Source organism: Salvelinus sp. IW2-2015, linkage group LG26 (genome assembly GCF_002910315.2).
Source record: "Salvelinus sp. IW2-2015 linkage group LG26, ASM291031v2, whole genome shotgun sequence".
Lineage (NCBI taxonomy): Eukaryota > Metazoa > Chordata > Actinopteri > Salmoniformes > Salmonidae > Salvelinus > Salvelinus sp. IW2-2015.
In genome coordinates, this window is record NC_036866.1 from 24,534,293 (window position 1) to 24,558,760 (window position 24,468).

General features: G+C 40.6%; 1 protein-coding gene across 1 annotated transcript in view; it reads right to left on the minus strand.

The window, feature by feature from the left end:
• LOC111952413 (nuclear receptor ROR-alpha A-like) overlaps positions 1-8,519 on the minus strand; it is a 271,983-nt gene extending 263,464 nt beyond the window's left edge. Inside the window, 1 exon segment of the mRNA XM_023971046.2 lies at positions 8,196-8,519. Coding sequence (XP_023826814.1) covers positions 8,196-8,349 — 154 coding nt within the window. The 5' untranslated portion in view covers positions 8,350-8,519.
• Positions 8,520-24,468: the final 15,949 nt, after the last annotated feature.

The following is a 24,468-nucleotide window of genomic DNA, read 5'->3' on the forward strand; positions in this document are numbered from 1 at the left end:
CAAGCCAATGAAAATGACACTGATTTTCAAGTTGTTAATATTTTGTCTCAAAAAGTGACAAATAAACTTTGTTTAAATGTGTAATACTCCAGTGTCTACTTGACAAAAGTGAACCAAAAGCACATTAATTAAAGGCTGAAACAATTGAATTAAAATAAATKATATGCATTACCTTAGCCCTTCTGTTAGAACCACAGCCCTGACAAATTGAGGCTGTTCTGAGGGCAAAAGGTGGTGCAACTCAATATTAGGATGTTTTGTACAGTCAGTGTATATTACATACAACATAGCTGCATACTAAAGAAGCAACGCAAACATAGTTTGGTTTCAAGGAACTTGGGAGGTCGCATTATCCTAAACCCGCACAAATAAAGTGCAGTAAACACACACAAACCTACAAACACATAGAACACAATATACAAAGAAGCAACTAAACTGGTGTATTCAGACAAATAAAATGTCAAGTCAAGTTCCAGAAAATGTCTACCAAATTTGCTTTAACAACCATGTTTAATGCATTTTATGAACGGACATTTGAAGATGAAAACCTGAGACAATATCGCACAAATATTGCAAAACATATCCACAATCTACATCCATTTAAAAAGACAGTTGGAGGATCAACATGACTTTCACCTCAGACTCAGTGGTGTGCAGTATTCTACCGGCTACATGGACAGGCTATATTTAGCATGTTCTGTCTGAACTCACAGTCGTCCAACATAGTCCTTACAACACGGGACAACATGAGAGACATTTCATCAGAATAACAACAGCTAAGGGACTCTGGGGGGTGTTCTGCTCAAATACCACAGGTTTTACACTGTTACCTCTTGCTGTTTTAAAATACAGCACACGCACGTCATGCCTGGGAAAGGCTCTATGGCTCTCTGCTCTGCATTTCAAGTGTTCAACCCATGTTGGTGCTCCACTCCCTGCATTAAGAATAATATATGTGACTTCGCTTGAACGGTTTTATTGCATGCATGTCCAATTCACGTAAAACTTATGAAAAGACAAGTATGATTATGGTGCAATGGTACATTTTCACAAACTGCTCAAAGACTTGATTACTTTCAGGTGACAGGAATACGAGTTCATACCAATGTTGGATTGTTCATTGATCATAAGCCCCTGAAAACATTCTCACTGAAGGAAAGCTCACCTACCTTTTCAACTTCTGTACACTCTCCAGACCAGTAGAGCTGCTAAGGACTTGGCTTGGATGTGTCATAAGAACTCCATTGTGTGATCCCATATCCCCTACTCACCACCTCCCTCTCCCACGAGGCCTCTTCAGAGAGGTCCACTTCATAAACTGCAGGGACATGCTATACAAACAGCACTGCTTAGGTCACAGTGTGCAGCATTAAATATAGACTCCTTTAACACCCTCCAATAATGCATCTGGAGTATTTCAGTTCATTACTATTCAAACTTTCTATCTCAGATATTAACTTCAGTAAATGGGCCACAGATCAGAGCTGTCGCTCACCGCTGGAGATTTCACAACAAATCTGCTTCTAGTCACCAGCCGAGACTTCCTTGCCAGCCCCAGTTGAGCCACTGCTGACGCGGACTCCAAAGAAAAACTGTCCCACAAGGACAAAACTTCAGTGAAGTTTAAAAGCCAATAAACTATGTTTCGTCAATAAAGTAAATTGGGGCAAGCGATGGATTAACTTTATGTTAATAAACTTTCGAATAGAAACAAATTATCAAACTTCATAGACTGACTTGGTCGGACCTAGTTTTTTCTCCTCAAATAACATAACCTGTAGGCCTACTTGGTACAAACAGAATAAGTTCTATAGAGCATCAATATCAAACACTCAGAGCTATCAAATACGTGTGAAGTTTGGAGCTATAACTCCAGATGTTTAGGCTTAACCAAGAAACACATTTTGGTCCATTAGTCCATTGTTGATATAGTCCCTAAATGTTTTTCCTAAATGTCAGGAATCAAGTTTTCAAGATATATAACTTTCAAAATACAGAAATACAGCCGGTATGATGCATTTTGCATTTTGGGACACCTCACACTCCTCGAAGTATTAACAACAGCGAGAGACAGAGACCATTATTTTGTCAAGGTCTATCTGCCAAAAAGAAAGACACAAACGAGTTGCTCTCCAGGATGTGCCCTGGATGTCCGCATGGTGGCTACCTGCTGCTTGGCCCTCCTCATCGAGCAGAGAACCGTAATCCAGCTGGTATTTGAGAATGTCACAGCCTCACTTACGCTGCTGTCCAACGGGGTAGTGTGAGCACCGTGCCAGCTTCAGGCTTTCACAGGCTTTGTGCAGAACCTTGTTTAGAGGCCTCTGCTCCCCCGTGAGCCATCCATCTTCTGTCAGCACAGAGTGAACACATGCCACAATTCCAGCCCACAGGGCTCCCTCCGTCCGCAACATAGAACCAATCGGCTGACTGTGGAGGTGAAAGTCCCCTTAAAAGTTCAGAAAGGGAAAACCATACCATGACGTGGTTATTTTGGACCAGCAATGTCCAGCCAAAGAAAACTGCATACGGAATGGTTCCTAGAGTTCAAGTCGGAAGTTCACATACACTTATGTTGGAATCATTAAAACTCAGTTTTCAGCCTCCCGGGTGGTGCAAGGCACTGCATCACAGTGCTAGCTGTGCCACCAGAGATTCTGGGTTTGAGCCCAGGCTCTGTCGCAGCCGGCCACAACCGGGAGGCCCATGGGGCGGCGCACAATTGACCCAGCGTTGTCCGGGTTAGGGAGGGTTTGGCCGGCAGGGATATCCTTGTTTCATCGCGCACAAGCGACTCCTTTGGCGGGCCGGGTGCAGTGCACCTTGACCAGGTCGCCAGGTGTACGGTGTTTCCTCCGACACATTRGTGCGGCTGGCTTCCGGGTTGGATGGGTATTGTGTCAAGAAGAAGTGCGGCTTGGTTGGGTTGTGTTTCGGGGGACGCTTGGCTCTTGACCTTCGCCTTTCCCGAGTCCGTACAGGAGTTGCAGCGATGAGRCAAGATTGTAACTACTACCAATTGGATTCCACGAAATTGGGGAGAAAAAAGGGGTAACATTTTAAGTTTTCAACCACTCCACAAATTTCTTGTTAACAAACTACAGTTATGGCAAGTCGATTAGGACATCTACTGTATGTATGACACAAGTAATTTTCCCAACAATTGTTTACAGACAGATTATTTCACTTATAATTCACTGTATCACAATTCCAGTGGGTCAGAAGTTCACATACACTAAGTTGACTGTGCCTTGAAACAGCTTGGGAAATTCCAGAAAATGATGTCATGGCTTTAGAAGCATCTGATAGGCTAATTGACATCATTTGAGTCAATTGGAAGTGTACCTGTGGATCTACTTCAAGGCCTACCTTCAGGTCCTCTTTGCTTGACATCATGGGAAAATCAAAAGAATTCAGCCAAGACCTCAGAAAAAAAATTGTTTACCTCCACAAGTCTGGTTCATTCTTGGGAGCAATTTCCAAACGCCTGAAGGTACCACGTTCATCTGTACAAACAATAGTACGCAAGTATAAACACCATGGGACCACGCAGCTGTCATACCACTCAGAAAGGAAACGCATTATGTCTCCTAGAGATGAACGTACCTTGGTGTGCGAAAAGTGCAAATCAATCCCAGAACAACAGCAAAGGACCTCAATATCTATAGTAAAACGAGTCCTATATCGACATAACCTGAAAGGCCGCTCAGCAAGGAAGAAGCCACTCCTCCAAAACCACCATAAAAAAAGCCAGACTACGGTTTGCAACTGCACATGGGGACAAAGATCGTACTTTTTTGGAGAAATATCCTTTGGTCTGATGAAACAAAAATAGAACTGTTTGGCCATAATGACCATTGTTATGTTTGGAGGAAAAAGGGGGAGGCTTGCAAGCCGAAGAACACCATCCCATCCGTGAAGAGCGGGGGTGGCAGCATCATGTTGTGGGGGTGCTTTGCTGCAGGAGCGACTGGTGCACTTCACAAAATAGATGGCATCATGAGTTAGGAAAATTATGTGGATATATTGAAGCAACATCAATCAGGAAGATAAAGCTTGGTCGCAAATGGGTCTTCCAAATGGACAATGACCCCAAGCATACTTCCAAAGTTGTGGCAAAATGGCTTAAGGACAACAAAGTCAAGGTATTGGAGTGGCCATCACAAAGCCCTGATCTTTGTGGGCAGAACTAAAAAAGTGTGTGCGAGCAAGGCCTACATATCTGACTCAGTTACACCAGCTCTGTCAGGAGGAATGGGCCAAAATTCACCCAACTTATTGTGGAAAGCTTGCAGAAGGCTACCCGAAACGTTTGACCCAAGTTAAATAATTTAAAGGCAATGCTACCAAATATTAATTGAGTGAATGTAAACTTCTGACCCAGCTTGAATGTGATGAAAGAAATAAAAGCTGAAATAAATCATTCTCTCTACTATTATTTTGACATTTCACATTCTTAAAATAAAGTGGTGATCCTAACTGACCYAAGACAGAGAATTTTTACTGGAATTAAATGTCAGGAATTGTGAAAAACTGAGTTTAAATGTATTTGGCTAAGGTGTATGTAAACTTCCGACTTCAACTGTATGTAGAAAGTGTCTACGGAGTTGTATAACTTCAGCCTGCATGACAGACAGGAAACAGCTAACAAAGTTTGAGATAAGAGGTAAGGCACCCTGCACAATCGTCTGCTTTTGTGTGATATGGTTACATTGAGGTGTGTGCAAATATGTATGAGTGTATCACTGTCCTACCGAACAATATACCTGCTGGAGTAAGCCTGTGTAACCGGTGTGAAATGGCTACTAGTTAGCGGTGTGCGCTAGTATTGTTTCAATCGGTGACGTCACTCGCTCTGAGACCTTGAGGTAGTTGTTTCCCTTGCTGTGCAAAATGATGGCTTTAATGGAGTGATAGATAATGATGCTTTGAGGGTGATTGTTGTCGATCTGTTTAGAGGGTCCTTGGTTCGAGACCAGGTTGGGGCAAGGAGAGGGACGGAAGCAATACTGTTACACCTGTCTGTCATTCCCTATATGAGGGCTTTTATAATGTTGCAGTAAGGAGAAAACAAAATGATGTAATCTGGCATGCCAACTGATATGTTACTGGGGAAGTCCTGAACAGACGGCAGAAAATGATGTTACAACGGCACAGCACATTATGAATGAATATTAAAATCACATCTAAAGCCTGAGCTACAAGCCTGCACCACAGTCATCACTACCCATAACATGATACTTTAGTCTTAACAGTTCAGAGCAGAGGCTCCATAGTGAGGTTATGTACACACACACACACACACGCGTGCACACGCACACGCACATACACACACACACGCACACACACACACACACACATCAGCGAATCTGAGGCTCGTTCAAGGATAAACAGTGCAGAGTTGAGGACTGGGCATCATCACATCTGCAGTTTCCCTGAGTAACTGTGAGGCTTCATCCCAGCCTCTGTGGAGGCTGTCAATTTACATAACAAGCCATTAATATTGATTGTWTTTTAATTTGCTCCTCACGAACTGAGGGATCCTGCAATATGAAAATAACACCCTTTCTTCTTTCCACTAATGATATCCACAGACCTCCCAGGCCCATTCTCTGACCCACTCAAGCCTTCTAGCACAGCTTCTGCTGAAGTAAGCCTTTTCTATAGGGTATTAGTGCTCAGGGTTAAAACAGTAAATGTGCATCCTCAGAAATTCCAATACATGGATGTGAAAAGGGAAAGGGTTCCTCAGTAAACGGCTAAGCGTCTGCAGTGTCTGAACCCAGCACTGTAATCCTGGAAATGCTTTACTTGGCATTTTTATTGTTTCGCTTTTTTGTGTGATCTCATATTGGATTGTGTCACCAACCAATAGCAATAAGAAAATGTTGTTATCAATTCATGTATTSTGGACAAAATACCTAACAAAGTTTCAGTTTCTATAAAAGCAATGTTTGAAAAAAAAAGCCTCTAGAACTGGGTTTCCCAAACTCGGCCTTGCCCTAGCACTACACAGCTGATTCAAATAATCAAAGCTTGATGATGAGTTGGTTATTTGCAACAGCTGTGTAGTGCTAGGGCAAAAACCAAAACCGGTACCTGGGGGGGTGTGTGTGTGTGTGGGGGGGCCTACCGCGGACCGAGTTTGGAATCACAGAAACCACACAAAAGGTTTTGATAATTGAAAAATCTTACTTTAGGATTTTATCATATTTGTTAGAATTATTATTAAAAGAAACAGCTGGGGAAGAATAATATTGCAGTAACATCATTTTTTATTTGCCTGTTATTGAAAACTTGTTGAAGTGCTACAGGATAACTTTTGCCAGCATGCCATGGATATTCAAGTTAAAGGGAAATATATATGTTTTATTACTTGACAGACATGCGTGTTTCTATGTTTTGTGGTAAAAAAAGATAGAGGAAGATTAGTGTTTCCAATGACGTCATCAACCAATTAGTAGACAATTAGTTAGCAATGCCTACTCATAATTGGTTAAAATCACACAATGCACACTGATGATGTCATTGGAAACATTTATCATTTTTACTACAAAACCTAGAAACACACAACGATGATGATGATGATGATGATGATGATGATGAATATGATGAATATGAAGTTGAACATTTTGGAAATGTCCCTTTAACTAAAGCATTCTGAATGAGGCTTATCCCACTGAACATGCTTTTTTTTTACCCATTCAAGCATTACATAACAGAGCAAAGGCATTCTTTTTCCTGTCTTTCTCTTCCAGACACTTTAATCCAATGCATAAATGGGTGTGGGTGAATATGGGTCAGCAGGTTAGGAGCGTCTAGAAGCCAGACTTCTTCATAAAACAGCCATGAGATCAACCTAAAAAGCCTTTGTCCAAAATGCCTTTATAACTACCTGCCTTTGCCGGGTATTACATAACTGAGCACTGGCTGGGATCTACCAAGTTTGTTTAATTTAGTACTATCTCGTCTTCACACAAAACATTATCTTATGCAGCTGGAATGATTAGTGTTAAGAACCATTAGCCTACACATGTTTTGAACTCAGGAGTCAAGAACTCATCCACAAAGTGAAATAATATCTAATGATTTTCGCTTTCTCTCTCTCTTTCAGTGCGCGCCTCTGCTTATGGCTAAACCTGTTACATAACCAGCTTACATTCCACATTCACCATATCACACTCTAAACATAGGCTACCCCTTCCGCAATGGAAATGTGCTCATGCAAACAACAGAGCAATGAATACACTGACATGTCTAATATGTAATTTAGTGTCATAATAGCAGGTGAATATACTGTACTTTGGAGTTTTAGTCTATTCCATTGAACTTGGATAAACTAAATTGAATGGAAGCAGTCTAGAGGGGGTGTGGCTAAATACTGTCTGTACTGTACAACACGGACGGTACTCAATCTCGCATATTCGTAATACATGTATACGGGACCAACACAATAAAATAATTTATTTTATAAATGATCACAGTGTCCACTGTCCATCATGTCCACCATCAGGCAATTGTCAACCCTTCATTTCTGTCCGCTACAATGTATCAGATCTGGCGCGCACACGCAAGGCAAGGTAAATCAAATTCCTGCTGCTGATGCGTCTATATCACACACACACACACACACACAATTACAGACTATCTATTCTGTAGCCTGTCACTTCGAAACAAATACGACCATAAAATACATGTCGCTTTTAAAGTTGAAGGCACTGGTGGTCGATAGCATACAGTTTCCCAACGTTCACTTGTCTTTAGCACCATTGTGTAGCCTAATACACGTGTACTAAGATAATATAGCTAGTTGCCGTGCTTGTGTTTTAAGGCAATTGTAATCGACCTGTTTAATACACTATCCTAACTAGAACTGTTTTATTCAGAGTTTGATTTGTCTCACAATGACACATCATCCGACAACGGTTGGACCTGTCAGTTCTCAGTTGTGCTTGAACACCTAAGGCAACACAGAAGCAACTCTCTCATCATAATAAATATGGTAAACATTAAAAATGCAGCGCAATAAGAATACATCTTATGTTCCAGGTGGTTTTAAACATTTAGTTATACACATGGCTTATTTGAGACCTCCGTAATTTAAATTTCCCATGCAAAGAATTCATTTTGAAGTTTGATGCATCAAATCGGTAATCAATCAATATTTATCGTGATGTGAGATGTCGGCCTCTTACCTCTGTTGGTGCTTGAACAGGTCTGCCTTCGAACAGGGGCTGGATGGTCCGCTTTTCGGAGCGTCTCCAGGTTTACCGGGGTTTCCCTGGCCGGAGTAGCCGGCTCGGAGGCGCTGTTGCCCGGGTCGCTTGCTGGATCTGGAGGGGACTCCATGTTGAATTTCAGATTTACTGTTAAACTATTGCTAGTTTTTCAGGACAAGTCTCTATGATTTGTGAGCTCCGAGAGTCCGTTTAGCTATCTATATTATAGTAGAACTAAGAAATGAGAAAATGCGAGTGTGTCAAGAGGTGGGTGTGTTGGTTTGATTGTCCACCGGCAGCGCTAGAGAGAGCTTCAGTCATAGGCCTACAACTGAAAAGGGAGAGGTTGTCAATAGCCGATGAATAGATGTACAGTAAGTAGGCTAGTTAGTGCCTGCGAGTTTAGTTCGTGTGATAGCAGTTTGATGCAGCCAACTCGCGTTTCTATTGAGTTTATCAACCCAATTTTCATTTTACAAGATAAAGTCTGATTGTAGGCTATAGTCTATCATCACTGTGTTCAAACATCATAATGTGTATATAGCCATATTGGGAGAGGTACCCAATATGCTATCTCTTGTTCGTTTAAAAACCTGTCCCTCTGAAGACTGCTCACAACTTCAACATCCCATTATATTATAGCCTATTTTTTATTGACCAAAAAAATTACAAAATCATAATTGACAAAGAATATGCCTCGGCTAATGCAACTACAACTATAGAGAGAAAAGGAAGAGAACATGTCAATGCCTGCACAGTCGATGGTCTGCAGAGCTGTTTTAGCTCTCATAAACACCACCATCATCATCTATATTTTAAGGTTTACAGTGTAAAAGCCCATGGAAGCGTGCATAATTGGTAGCACTAGAATTATTTACAAAGCTTTAAGGAAATTCTTTCAAATGTATTCTGCTGAGATAGACCACCAAAAAGTAATTATATGAACATGAGTGGGCTATCTATTGTCAATGTGATGATCATGAGGATGATATTGACGAGATGCTGAAGATGATGCTGTTAGTGACAATGCTGCTTATGGAGAATAATATAAATGTATTATGTTTAATCAGAGCATGGGGCAGTAGATTAAGCTGGTCTGAAACGGACCTTCTCAAGCAGCTGATCAAAGCTGCTGGGTCCTGTCTTGCTYTCTAATTTTCATTTTACATCTGAGAGAAAAATACATTTCTTCCGATGGCACGAAATTGCACACTTGTCTTTGCAGAGGATGTGCAATGCTATGTCTGCGTTTATGTGGTAGGATACACCGTGCATTCCATTCCCGCTCGGGCATCTGTGTCTACCCGTTTGTGGTGTAATTACAAACACCATGCCTTCTGCATGTGATCAGCAGCAAGGCGCCACAGTGGAACCCCGCCCCTTCAAAGCCTTTCACGTGGACTTGGTCCTGCTTCTCTATTCACACCGGCTGTATTTATGATTGAAAGTAACTGTCCATTGTGTCCAGATTTATATGAAATATGACCTAAAACGAATTACAATATGAGTGAAATAGTTATTCTTCCAAAAAATGTAAATTAAAATGTACTATGCCGCCCATTTCCTGGTAGCTAAAATTCTAATAGTTCACCTAATTTCAGTTTATGTGACAAAACCAGCAAGTATAGTGTAGAGAATCATTGTACCATCTAAACCGCTGTGAAATATATTTTCCATAAAGCAAAACATTGTACTTTACAGCTGTTTGAAGCTGGTGTACAAAACCAAAAGTAAAAGACGCAAAAACGATACTTAACATAGAACAGATCTACCACTTTCAATGACAAGGACAGATCTATAACTCACATTTCTATGCAGCTTTAAGTACGTTAAAAAGCAGCTTTTCTGTGTTGAAATGGTGTGGGTTTACCCTAACGACAGAATTGTGTGGGCATATACCAGTCATTAAGAATATCCTCAGTAGGAAATAGCAAGCGTTATTTAAATGTCAGTTCGAGATAGAAGTTTGAGGGGTGGGTTTTGAATATTTTTTTTTCTCCAATTTATGCTTTGGCCGCAAATATGAGTATAGGATGAATCAACAACATTATTTGGGTATACAAAATATTAACTTTTAAAAGTGAGATTTTCACTAGACAGTTACTTTATGAATAACATATTTCAGACTTATTTAATGTTTTGTTATATGAACAGCAGGGAAATTATAATAATAATAATAATGATTATAATTGAATATTATTATTATTTTTACTAGTATTTTTATTATGCTGTTATTACTGTGCTTTGCTTTGTTATTCCTTCAGGAAGGGGACTTTAAATGACAAATGATGACAACCAAAAAAACTTCATACATTTTAGCTATAAATCCAATTATGGCATCATTATGCAGGTTAATCACAAGTCCTTACATTTTTGTCACATCACTGGGCTCTTTGGATGACTATTAAACTAGATATGGATTAGTGTAAGTGACATAATTTGACTGATTTGAAAATCTTCCAATGTTAGCCTTGTTCAGCTATTCTCTCTTTTTACAAGGCTTCTAGTCTGCGTTTACACAGATGATGGCCGCCAGTCAAATGAAATATGAGATCGAACTTCAAACCACAGCCAAACTGGCATTTCTTTCATACCCTTTTTACGCTGCTACCTCATTTTCACAATAAGGAATCAAGTTTGACATGCAGAGTAACATTTCTTTTATATTGTTTATTTCATGGGGGAAACAATTGCCCGTTGTGCATTGCCTTGACATGACAAGGATTGTTATTCCAGTTTCAGATTTGCACTAGAAAAGGCCACAAATCAAGTAGAAATATCAAGTGGAGATATCTCCAGCCTTCCTAATAACCAACACACTATAGACATTACAACCATGCAACAAATCTATAACAACCACAGTGCACTATATTGTGGTGCAGTGGTGTTCAACAAAGTCTATGCTAGGTTAGATAATAACATTGTGTAATGCTCATTTAGATAAAAGAGAGTATGTTTTTGTCTGCTCTGATGTACTGTACTGTATATTCTGTTTCATATTTTAATAAACAAAGACAAAGTGCCTGCTATTTGCAATGTCAGCTGCTGTTGTGGATCTGAAGGTAAAATGTTGTCTYACCTAATGTAACTACAAACACTATATTTAGGCAGGAAATCACTTTCAATTTGCTTAGCTGAGTAAGAGTGCATCATTCATTCTCCATTTGATACTGTTTAGCAACATTCCTTTCATTGTCATTCAATTCAAAATGGCCTGTGTGTGTTCCTGTAGCTGTACATGTGTAGTTTGATGGAGAGAATTCTGCTGCTGGTATGCACTTCTACTTGTTGCATTGTTTAGATTGATACAGCTTTGGAAGTCTAAATTATTTTTATAGAAAAAGAATACACAATTATTTATGTCATTTCTGTAAATAATTGTAGAAATTCCACATGGTACTGTATTTTCAGTGAGGGGCAAAATGTTTGATGAACTACAGAGTTACATCAACTGGATACAAACCTATTAGAAGAGTCTGATTGGCTTTCCATTATTTAATCATTTTCCTCTCTTTCCTCTGAGGGAACTATAATCACCACTTCCACATTTGGCCATAATACCCCTCATGGTGTTATTCATCACTATCATCAGCTATGCAGTGCCTTTTGGATACAATAATATTTATCTTTTAAATATTGATTCAACATATCTGCTAGAGTTGTGAGTCATGTAAAGTCAAGCCATTAGCTTATCCAAACAGCACTCTACTTATCAGACACTCCTACAGCACTGAAACACTTGGATCTTACAGGTTTCACTAAAGTAGCCAATGGAGCAAAATATAACATTACAAAATCAACAGTTTCTTATCTTGATTTGTGTCAAATAAGAATTTCACAACAATGTTCATCCCTACTTTGTTTTAAGGGAGTATCCCTTGATGGAGACTGACCTCACACCACTTCACACCTTATGTGTGAGTCATTCTACTGTATTTGGCAAGGTATGCTCATTTGCATGGCTAAGCCCTGTGTCTCAACTATGAACACCATTGGAAATGCCTTTGTATTTTTTTCAGTTTCACTCCTGCCAACCTAAGGGTTTATTGGATTGCCATGGACCAGATACATTCATCAATAATATACTTTATTTGCAATATTTAATGTCCCTCAATAAAATCAAACCACTGTGAAAAGACACATTGTCTGTATCAGTTAGGAGATTATGCAACAACTAGTTTTGGTTTTGCTAAGCAAAACTGGAGGTGGGAATTTTGTCAGAACTGGGTACAGATCAGGTTTCACTGACATTATTTCAAACTCAGCCCTTTCTACAACAACAAACCCAATGCCTGTAATTCTCTATGACTGCTGCTAGAAAAATACATATGAAATTCTGGATGTCTTAAGTTTCATGAGTTGTTGGTATGAAATAGTAAGCCAGTAGGAAATTTGACTGACCAATTCAAAAGTTATGTTTCACTTAATTGTACATTTAAACATTTAATATTCGATAATTAGCCAAATATTTACATAGATTTGCTGGACCTATGATGGTGAGCCCTTGACCTGTTTGGTCAGTATAACAAATATATCCGGCACAGAAGGAACACATAAGGAAATCAGACACTGAAAAGGTGAGCTGGCTCTGACTCCAGTGTTTAAACATTTACATGAAGATAATTAGTCCTCTAACATGACATTTTGGAGCACAAAGGTAGATATGGGGAATAAACATTGGGGACAATGTGAGATGTCACATTCACACAGCCACATTTGATTTATCTTTAATTTCACCGAAAATATAATTGAATATATGGGCAGCTGTAAATCAAATATTGCTTAAATTATCTACACCAAAGTTGATACAAGTTGATACAAACTGCATATACAAATCAAATCAAATTGAATCAAATTGTATTTGTCACATGCGCCGAATACAACAGGTATTACCTTACAGTGAAATGCTTACTTACAAGCCCTTAACCAACAATGCAGTTTTAAGATTTTTTATTTTTTTTTAAATATAAAAAATAATTATGGAGCAACAATCAAATAACAGCAGCGAGGCTATATACAGGGGGTTCCGGTACAGAGTCAATGTGCCGGGGCATCGGTTAGTCAAGGTAATTAATAAATTAATATGTACATGTAGGTAGAGGTAAAGTGACTATACATATTATACTATACATAATAAACAGAGAGTAGCTGCAGAGTAAAAAATGGGGGATGGGGTGGGGACAATGCAAATAGTCCGGGTAGCCATTTGATTAACTGTTCAAGAGTCTTATGGCTTGGGGGTAGAAGCTGTTAAGAAGCTTTTTTAACCAGACTTTGGCGCTCCGGTACTGCTTGCCGTGCGGTAGCAGAGAGAACAGCCTATGACTAGGGTGGCTGGAGTCCTTGACAATTTTTGGGCCTTCCTCTTAGTGATACGTTTTGAGCTTAGTGATACACAGCCTGGTATAGATGTCCTGGATGGCAGGAAGCTTGACCCCAGTGATGTACTGGGCTGTACACATTACCCTCTGTAGTGCCTTGCTGACGGAGGCCGAGCAGTTGCCATACCAGGCGGTGATGCAACCAGTCAGGATGCTCCTACCACTGTTGTGTTGTCGGCAAACTTAATGATGGTGTGAGGGTCGTGCTTGGCCATGCAGTCATGGGTGAACAGGGAGTACAGGAGGGGACTGAGCACGCACCCCTGAGGGCCCCTGTGAGGATCAGCGTGGCAGATGTGTTGTTACCTACCCTTACCACCTGGTGCGGGCCCGTCAGGAAGTCCAGGATCCAGTTGCAGAGGAGCTGTTTAGGCCCAGGGTCCTTAGCTTAGTGATACGTTTTGAGGGCACTATGGTGTTGAACCTGAGCTGTAGTCAATGATATCATTCTCACGTAGGTGTCCTTTTGTCCAGGTGGGAAGGTTGAACACCTACGAACATCAAGGCGGTGACCCGTTCCTGTAGGTTCATGCTCACAACATTCGCAGAGTACGACCCTGCCTCACACAGGAAGCGGCGCAGGTCCTAATCCAGGCACTTGTCATCTCCCGTCTGGATTACTGCAACTCGCTGTTGGCTGGGTCCCTGCCTGTGCCATTAAACCCCTACAACTCATCCAGAACGCCGCAGCCCGTCTGGTGTTCAACCTTCCCAAGTTCTCTCACGTCACCCCGCTCCTCTGCTCTCTCCACTGGCTTCCAGTTGAAGCTCGCATCCGCTACAAGACCATGGTGCTTGCCTACGGAGCTGTGAGGGGAACGGCACCTCCGTACCTTCAGGCTCTGATCAGGCCCTACACCCAAAAAGGGCACTGCGTTCATCACCTCTGGCCTGCTCGCCCCCTACCTCTGAGGAAGTACAGTTCCCGCTCAGCCCAGTCAAAACTGTTCGCTGCTCTGGCACCCCAATGGTGGAACAAACTCCCTCACGACGCCAGGTCAGCGGAGTCAATCACCACCTTCCGGAGACACCTGAAACCCCACCTCTTTAAGGAATACCTAGGATAGGATAAAGTAATCCCTCTAACCCCCCCCCCCCCTTAAAAGAGTTAGATGCACTATTGTAAAGTGGTTGTTCCACTGGATATCATAAGGTGAATGCACCAATTTGTAAGTCGCTCTGGATAAGAGCTCTGCTAAATGACTTAAATGTAAAGTGGACTGTATTAGAGATTGCATCTGTGGATCTGTTGGGGCGGTATGAAAATTAGGGTGGGTCTAGGGTTTCTGGGATAATGGTGTGTGATGTGAGGCATGACCAGTTTTTCAAAGCACTACATGGCTACAGACATGAGTGCTACGGATCAGTAGTCATTCAGGCAGGTTAACTTGGTGTTCTTGGGCACAGGGACTATGGTGGTCTGCTTGAAACATGTTGTTAATACAGACTCGGTCAGGGACAGATTGAAAATGACAGTGAAGACACTTGCCAGTTGGTCAGCACATGCTCAGAGAACACGTCCTGGTAATCCGTCTGGCCCTGCGGTCTTGTGAATGTGGACCTGTTTAAAGGTCTTACTCACATCGGCTATGAAGACTGTGATCACAAAGTCGTCCGGAACAGCTGATGCTCTCATGCATGCTTCAGTGTTGCTTGCCTCGAAGCGAGCATAGAAGTTATTTAGCTCATCTGGTAGACACGTGTCACTGGGCAGGTCAAGGCTTTGCCTCCCTTTGTAGTCCATAATAGTTTGCAAGCCCTGCCACATCCGACGAGCGTCGGAGCCGGTGTAGTACGATTCAATCTTAGTCCTGTATTGAAGCTTTGCCTGTTTGATGGTTCGTCGGAAGGCATAGCAGGATAGAGTACCGCTCCTTGAAATCGGCAACTCTACCCTTTAGCTCAGTGCGGATGTTGCCTGTAATCCATGGCTTCTGGTTGGGGTATGTATGTACGGTCACTGTGGGGACGGCRTCATCGATGCACTTATTGATGAAGTCAGTGACTGATGTGGTGTATTCCTCAATGCCATCGGAAGAATTCCGGAACATATTCCAGTCTGTGCTAGCAAAACAGTCCTGTAGCTTAGCATCTGCATCCTCTGACCACTTCCTTATTGAGCGAGTCACTGGTACTTCCTGCTTTAGTTTTTGCTTGTAAACAGGAATCAGGAGGATGGACTTATGGCCGGATTTGCCAAATGGAGGGCGAGGGAAAGTTTTGTACGCATCTCKGTGTGTGCAATAAAGGTGGTCTAGAGTTTTTCTCTCTCTGTTTGCACATTTAACATGCTGGTAGAAATGAGGTAAAACTGATTTAAGTTTCCCTGCATTAAAGTCCCCGGCCACTAGGAGCRTCGTCATTTTCCTGTTTGCTTATGGCCCTATACAGCTCATTGAGTGCCGTCTTATTGCCAGCATCGGTTTTGTTGTGGTAAATAGACAGCTATGAAAAATATAGATGAAAACTCTCTTGGTAAATAGTGCGGTCTACAGCTTATAATGAGATATTCTACCTCAGGCGAGCAAAACCTTGAGACTTCCTTAATATTAGATTTTGTGCACAAGCTGTTATTTACAAATAGACACAGACCGCCACCCTTTGTCTTACCGGAGGCAGCTGTTCTATCTTGCTGATGGACCGTAAACCTCGTTATCCATGTCGTCGTTCAGCCACGACTCGGTGAAACATAAGATATTACAGTTTTTAATGTCCCATTGGTAGGGTATCCTTGAACAGAGCTCATCAATTTTGCTATCCAATGATTGCAYGTTGGCTAATTGGACTGATGTTAGAGGGGCGTTACTCACTCGCTTACGAATTCTCMGAARGCAGCCCGACCTCCCCACCTTTTTTCTACGTCTTTTCTTCATGCAAACGACAGGGAATTGGGCCCGTTCCAGAGAAATCAGTATRTCCTTCACGTCAGACTCATTAAAGAAAAMATCTTCGTCCAGTTGGAGGTGASTAATCGCTGTTCTGATGTCCAGAAGTCCTTTCCAGTCATAAGTGACAGTAGAAGCAACATTATGTACAAAAAAAAATTATAATAAGTTACCAACAACGCAAAAAAACGAACAAAATAGCACAGTTGGTTATGAGCACATAAAACTGCAGTCATCCCCTCCGGCGCCATTCCATTACTCCCTCACATCAGGATAATTGCAGTAGAGATGACCAAAAGTAAARTAGCCAAACTTGTTATTTTGGTCATGTAATGGAATTATTTTGTTAGTACTAAAAAGTTTACAACTTAAAAGCTCAGAGCTCCTTATGATCTAACCACAGGATCGTTGTGGAAAGAAGATACTTTCGTGAAAAGGAAGAATGAATCTCTCACTTGCCTGATATTAGGACTAGTCCCTCTTCTTCTGCTCAGGCCTGTATCCTCCAAAATTCATAACCTCCTGACCCACTGCAATGTGACCCTGTTAACCTTACTTCAACATCTCTCTCTTTCTCAAGTTCAATGGCTTAACCAGGGAAAATTGAACTTGAAGGTACATATAGGAGCGGACTGTGAGGCTTGCGCTTTTCAAAGAACCCCCCCCCCACACACACACACAAACACACGCGTACGCACGCATGCACACACGGACACACAGACAGCTGCACACGCACACACCCTCCCCACCCCGCGTTTAAACACACAGAGGATGCAAGGACGAGTTTGATGCTGCTGCTGGTTTAATTTTTGAGTTGTAATGAATTATGCCGCTGTCATCGACTGAAGCAGGGGAAGGATGTGCGGATGTGAGGCGGGCAGTGCTACATGGCTGCCTCTCTCCCTGTGTTTAAAAATGATTGATTAAGCTGACACCAGCTCCGGGGTGCACCACCGCTCTATTTTTCTCCCTCATTATGTAAGGCGATATTTCAAATCAGGAGAGCACAGGAGGAAGACACTAGAGACACAAGGTAGGACACCCTTCAGAGAAAGTTTATCAGACAAWAGAATAGCCTCTGAGACTGATGGACTTTTCAGCATGTCTTGGGAGTGCTTGTTATTGTCAGAGGGTACTTACTGACTGACTTACTGACATACTTACTTAGGCCCATCTCCCCATCAAGATGCCTCTCCAGCAAACTCGACTTTGGGCAGTTTTCTCCTTCCAAGAGTAGCCAATCTTTCTATGTCCTGGTGTAAAACAACATTTTTGGTCATGTCCTTGTGTTTTTATTTAAACATATTAATCAAGTGAAGGTGTAAAGATTCAACCACTGGTTCAAGAGATTAAAACCAAAATCAAAAATAGAATATACTGTCCAATGTATAGTATGTGAGTCGTGGGAACAAATAGCAAGAAATTAGAAAATTCGATTTGTCAATACTGATGTTTTCTCCAGTGGACATCATGACATCTCTTTGTTGCTTTACAAATTGGAAATCAGAATGGTTCCCCTYCAAACACAGATGCACTACAAATTATTTTCCTCTTGATGATGTACTGCAGTGTGGAGTGCCAGACCATAATGAAAGAGACATATTAATGATGTTTCACTTATTCATTTGTAGGAAATGAAGAGGCACGGCAATGGATTGAAACAGTTGACAGAATAAAGACCCAACGTTGGGGTAATGATTGTATTTATGATTTCATTCTGACAGATCGTGGTATCAGGAGAGAAGCACAGTGACTCGTTTGTGGCAGTTCAAAGTGTTAAATGATGTGATATATGGTGGAGTACTCTGGCACGGGGGCACGTACACTTAGACATTCAGTACCGAACTGAATGAATGTGTTAAGCCTCCTGGGTGCAAAAGRCCTCAGGTAGTTCTGCCACCTCCAACTTTACAGGAGACAGCTATGCAGTCAAATGTTTGTGAATTTGAACATGAACATGTTATACACACGATACTGTTTCAGTTGAACTGAGATAGGTTAAGGATGATGTATAGACTATCATGGTTAAATGTACCTGGGACTTTGTGTCTCACTCCATTGAATGAAACAATGCTACTGAACAGCACCACCTAGCAGCAACCTAACAATAGCAAATCCCTGAATTTACTGTAAATAAGGGTTTAGATTTCCTTGTATAAGTGCTGCTGTACAGGCAGCTGTGCATTCCTAAGTGGGCTGTATGTTATTGAAGGGAAATACGTTTTTTCAAGATGACATCTAGATGACAGAAAAATTTAATTTATATTCTACATTAAAGGACTACTGTAGCTGCTGGTAGTAATTAGTATTTCCAACCCATACAACCCATAATTACTTTCTATACAAACACAGATATGCAAAGTAAATTGCTCTACATTTCATAGTCAATGTGTCTCTAGAACTGAGCAAATATCCTAAAGACACGACAAACTACAAAGAAAAACAAATTTTCTGGTCATAAATGCGCTTTGTGTGAAGACAACATAATTGTCAGGTTACGGCCAACTATTTTCTGTCAGAGTTAGAATTGACTCATGGCATGTGTGTAGAGTTCATATGACTAGGGACCGGAGTGATTTTCTCAGTTAAAATCAGGAGGTGAAAAATTGCGTGGTTATTTGTACCTGACAGAAGTTAAGAGCTTCTCCCTGGGGCCCGCTTGCTCCCTGCTGACCGCAAGGCTGCCTTCTCCTCTCCTCTCCTCCAGCATCAGCTCACCTTGTGAGAGTACACTTCACTTCCCCACTGGCTGCTGGGATGGCCTGCTATCCGCTAACTCTACTCTGCTCTACTCTGGCTCTGGAGCTTAGCTGTCCTCATGGGTTGTTGCTGTCCTTATGGGTTGTTGCTGTCCTTATGGGTTGTTGCTGTCCTTATGGGTTGTTGCTGTCCTTATGGGTTGTTGCTGTCCTCATGGGTTGTTGCTGTCCTTATGGGTTGTTGCTGTCCTCATGGGTTGTTGCTGTCCTTATGGGTTGTTGCTGTCCTTATGGGTTGTTGCTGTCCTTATGGGTTGTTGCTGTCCTAATGGTTAGTTACTGTCCTATGGGGGTATACGTGTGTATGCCAATGGCAGTAAAAGCAGTGGTGGAAAAAGTACCCAATTGTCATTATCAAATTAAAGATACCTTAATCGGAAATGACTCAAGTAAAACGGAAAGTCACCCAGTAAAATACTACTTGAGTAAAATATTAAAAGTATTTGGTTTTAAATATACTTAAGAATCAAAAGTTAATGTAATTGCTCAAATATTTTWAATATTTTTTATTTAACCTTTATTTAACTAGGCAAGTCAGTTAAGAACAAATTCTTATTTACAATGACGGCCTAGGAACTGCCTTGTTCAGGGACAGAATGACAGATTTGTACCTTGTCAATCTAGCAACCTTTTGGTTATTGGCCCAATGCTCTAACCATTAGGCGACCTGCCGCACCAAATATACTTACGTATTCAAAGTAAAAGTATAAATAATAAAAATAAAAAATATGTATAGATCAAACAAGACGGCACCATTTTCATGTTTAAAAAAAATAAGTTACATATAGCCAGGGGCACACTCCAACACTCAGACATMATTTACAAACAAAGCATTTGTGTTTAGTGAGTCCACCAGATCAGAGGCAGTAGGGATGACCAGGGATGTTCTCTTAATACTGTAAGTGCGTGAATTGGACAATTTTCCTGTCCTGCTAACCATTCAATATGTAATGAGTACTTTTGGGTGTCAGGGAAAATGTATGGAGTAAAAAGTCCATAATTTTCTTTAGGAATGTAGTGAAGTACAAGTAAAAGTAGTCAAAAATATAAATAGTAAAGTAAAGTACAGATACTCCAAAAAACTACTTTCAAGTATTTTTACTTAAGTACTTTACACCACTGCCTCTGGATGATAACGGGGTGAACAGGCCATGGCTCGGGTGGCTAAGGCCTTTGATGATCTTCTTGGCCTTCGTGTGACAACGGGTACTGTAGATGTCCTGAAGGGCAGGGAGCGGAAAGGAAAGAAAGGCAGCACTGCTCTCAGATCAGCTTTCTAAATTCAAATGTTACCTTAACTAGAGTTAACATTTCACAATACCAATGAAGGATCAGCTCCTAGAGAGATTTGACCCCTATGGCTGCCAATATTGAGGCAGCTTATTCTAATGCTACCCAATAATAATGCACTAAATCACAGATTTGACACATCACTGTGCACATGTTGTTACACATCATGACATATACTGAGGCAAAAATTACAGATTCTAGCCTGCAATTAGCAAAATAGAAAAAAAAATGAAAATGACATTTATTTAAATATTATTTAAATATATAAGCCTATGTAGCCTACAGTATACTGGAGTCATCTCGGCTTTAATTTGAAACAAGTTCAAAGACATTCCGAACTTCATATTTGTAGTGAACTTTGATCTGAAGTTATCGGCTGTCACAGAGAGACAGATAAACATCTTGATTCTAATTTTAGCGGAGATCTTATGTGTATAAAGTGACGCAGAAGGGCAAAAAAAATTATCTAACGACACACTTAGCTGTTCTACAAGTTGTCCGAGGGAGTCGGTAAATAATAAGCGTTTTGAAGTGCAGCTCTACTAACGATGGTTTTGGGAAACAGCTAAAAAATTTAACGATGCTCCTACGAAGGTTCTAATGATGAACTTAGCCTTGAGATGCTTTTGGGAAATCGGGCCCTGCTCCATATGTCTCCTGATTACACTAATGACCCAGAGAATCCACTTCACCATAAATATTTTCATCATTTGAGGATCACTGGGAGAACATTTAATCCCCATTTTGTTTTCCATGATACAGTCTTTGATATAAGACACTGGAATGGGGGAGCACAAAATGTAATGTCATAACATTTTACATTCATGCAATAAATTAGGAAAAGGAGAATTCCTTACATTTCTGATAGTGTATACTCTATATGACTGTGTGCCATTACCTCACCACATTCACCAGTTTGGTAATCTTACTTGTGTAACCTTTATTTAACTAGGCAAGTCAGTTAAGAACAAATTCTTATTTACAATGACAGCCTTATATACTATATACTACTTATACTAGAGAAGGTAGGATTGGCTATATCATTCATATTATTTCAGCGTCTTTTAAGGGTCATGAAGCAAAAGCCACTGGTATGTATAGCAGCTTTATTCACAAAGCAAAAAGCACATTGCTCAGCTGCCCATACATACTAACAGCTTCTGATGAAAGACCGCAGCATACTGCCTGCACAATGCTGTCTGACAAATCCAGGCCATCAGACATTACCGTGAGGTCTCTGATGTTGGGGGGTTGCTAATTTAGCCTTTAGCTCCATGGTACCGTAAATCACAACACTCACGAAGACAAATGTCAGAACACATGTTGCCAGACTGTCTTTGAGCATACAGTAGGATTCCTTTAATTGGGTGTGCAGGGACTGGGTCCAATCCCCAGCAACCACTCTTCTTCTTCTTCTTCTCTCTCTTTCTCTCTGTTAACAAAAGGCTGAGAAATGAAAAGACAGCATCAACCAATCCCTACTTTGTGCCATTATAGAACAGACACACTGGGGGTAAAGAGGTGTGATGGTGAACTTCAAGGAGAGCTTTATATAACGTATTTTTTGTCTCTATGACTTATGTTTATTTTACTTCTCCTTCCGCCCCTGATGTCTGATTGACACTGCTTCCTGTCATAATAACTATTTTTTATCAAACCTGCTCATATGGAATCCACTGATCGCTTCTGGATATATTTGTCTGAGTTCAGGAAAATGTGAAAAGAATCAAAAAGCTCTCCAGTGTCTGAGCAGACAGTAGCATCTTATCAGAACTGTGATTCCAACCCTTCCCCCTAGCCTGCTCTCACATACTCTGAACTTCAGCACAGGGAATAGAGATCTTAAAGAGTAAAAGGCCTAAACACAAAAACATTTCTCACAAGTATTCCACACTGTTGATCCATGGGGCTACAGAGAAAGGTTTCAATGTCCACATTCAGATAAAACAGTCTCCTTTCTTGACATACAGTAAGTTGTGACTTGGTACCTAATTTTGTAGTCAATTTGTATGTCCATTACAGCCTGATTCTGGCTCATTTTGCGAATAACATCCATGAAGCTCACATTTACAGCATAGAAATACCATAAACACCTGTGTAGTTCAAATACTGTGCCTTTGTTTCCTCAGAGAGCTTCTGACCTGTGATTCACATCTCAGTTAGTTTAGCCCAGACCAGGCGTGGAGTAGCAGACAGTGGGGAGCAGTGGGCCCTGAGCTGTACACTACAGCCCTACTACAATAATGAGCTGAACTGGACACACCTTGAGAAAGAGGACCTGGACCCAATTCAATATCTCAGCCTAATGTCTGTCCCCTGTCTAGCACACAGAAATTCATTTCTGCTCCCTTCAGTAATTACTTAAGTGTGTTCCTTCCGTCCACAAATCAAATCAAATTGTATTTGTCACATGCTTCGTAAAACAACAGTTGTAGACTAACAGTAAAATGCATACATACGAAATGCATACTTAATTAATGCAGTAAGTCAATACTGAAAGACCTTTGTAGTAGTTATGATATTTCCAAACAGATATGACCTAATTACACAAGTAAATTATGATGTACTGTACTATGCTACAATAGCAGATACAACAGATATACAGCATTATCTAAGATAACTTTACCCAATTAGACCAATAAGTCTAATTTAACAAATTAAAGTATTAACTGTAGTGCATCCATGGAGGAAATATAATTGTACTTTCTCTTGTGTTTATACTTGTCTAAGCCAATCATAGTCAAATAATACTGAACATACTAAACAAACATTTCTTGAAGAACATGTTTTTTAAGGTGTTTGGGAGCCTTGAAAGGAACTGCCTCGGTTTCAAACCGACCAAAAATAGAGACCCTGTAAACAAATCATTTCAGAAAAACAAAAGCTGAAGCCAGTTTTCCCCAAGATTCTCTAAAGCTGGAATTGTTCACAGTTATGTTTGTCTTCGACATCAAAACAAGTCACTTTTTTTTCTCTGTTTTTATTTCTCCCAGCCAGACCCCATGGTGAGCAGCAGGAAACTTTTATTGATCAACACAAAGTCCCAAATAAATGAGTGGAGAATGAGAGCTATGCTCCAGGGAGTTCAGGGGAACCGAAGCTCTATGGGCTCCCATCAATTTGAATCACTCCCCTAATGAAGAGGCTCCTCTCTGCTGGGCATCCATAACTCACTGTGGCAGAGCTACCACTGGTTAATTTCAATCATTTTTAAACAGACCCCTCCTCTTCTCTAGTCTAATGCCCTTTTCAAAATAAACAATGCGTTAACTAATGGATTCGAGTAATTATTATAGATATGAATAGAACAATTCTTAGTTGGACAAAGGGAGTGTAAGCAGGACATATAGGGTTTATCAAGATGGCTCTCTGATATTTGTGCGTCAATATTTATTTTTGTCAAGAATCTAGTGTGTATGGGTTTAACAATAAGATTACAGTGTGTGCATTATTATATCCAGTCTCTTCAAGTATCGTAAAATAACATAGTCATTCCGGATGGAAATGGTTGCTCTTAAATGTATCCCCAATGCCATGCCCTACCAACTGACCATTAAGAGTGGCTCATTAAAAATATTTGAGCAAGGAGCAACAACTTTATTGGAAAAACAGTCATTGGTTATACAAATATATATATATTTTCTTAGACTAGAATCACATTTTAAGTGGGTGCTTTGTAACTGAAATTAAATTGGCTCATAATACAATCAGTGAACATAATGAAATAATTGTTAATGATTCATCTGTTTAACAATTATAGCACACAGTATTTGATTTGAGTGGCCTTTGTTGTTGTTTAGTGTACAAAGGGAGTGTAAGGAACGCAATGTGTCACGAGTTCAGTAAATTGTGTTATGACATTTCCTATTGTAACACAATCTGATGGTCTGATATAACCATGGAAAATTTAAAATGTAATTTTTCTCCAATATAT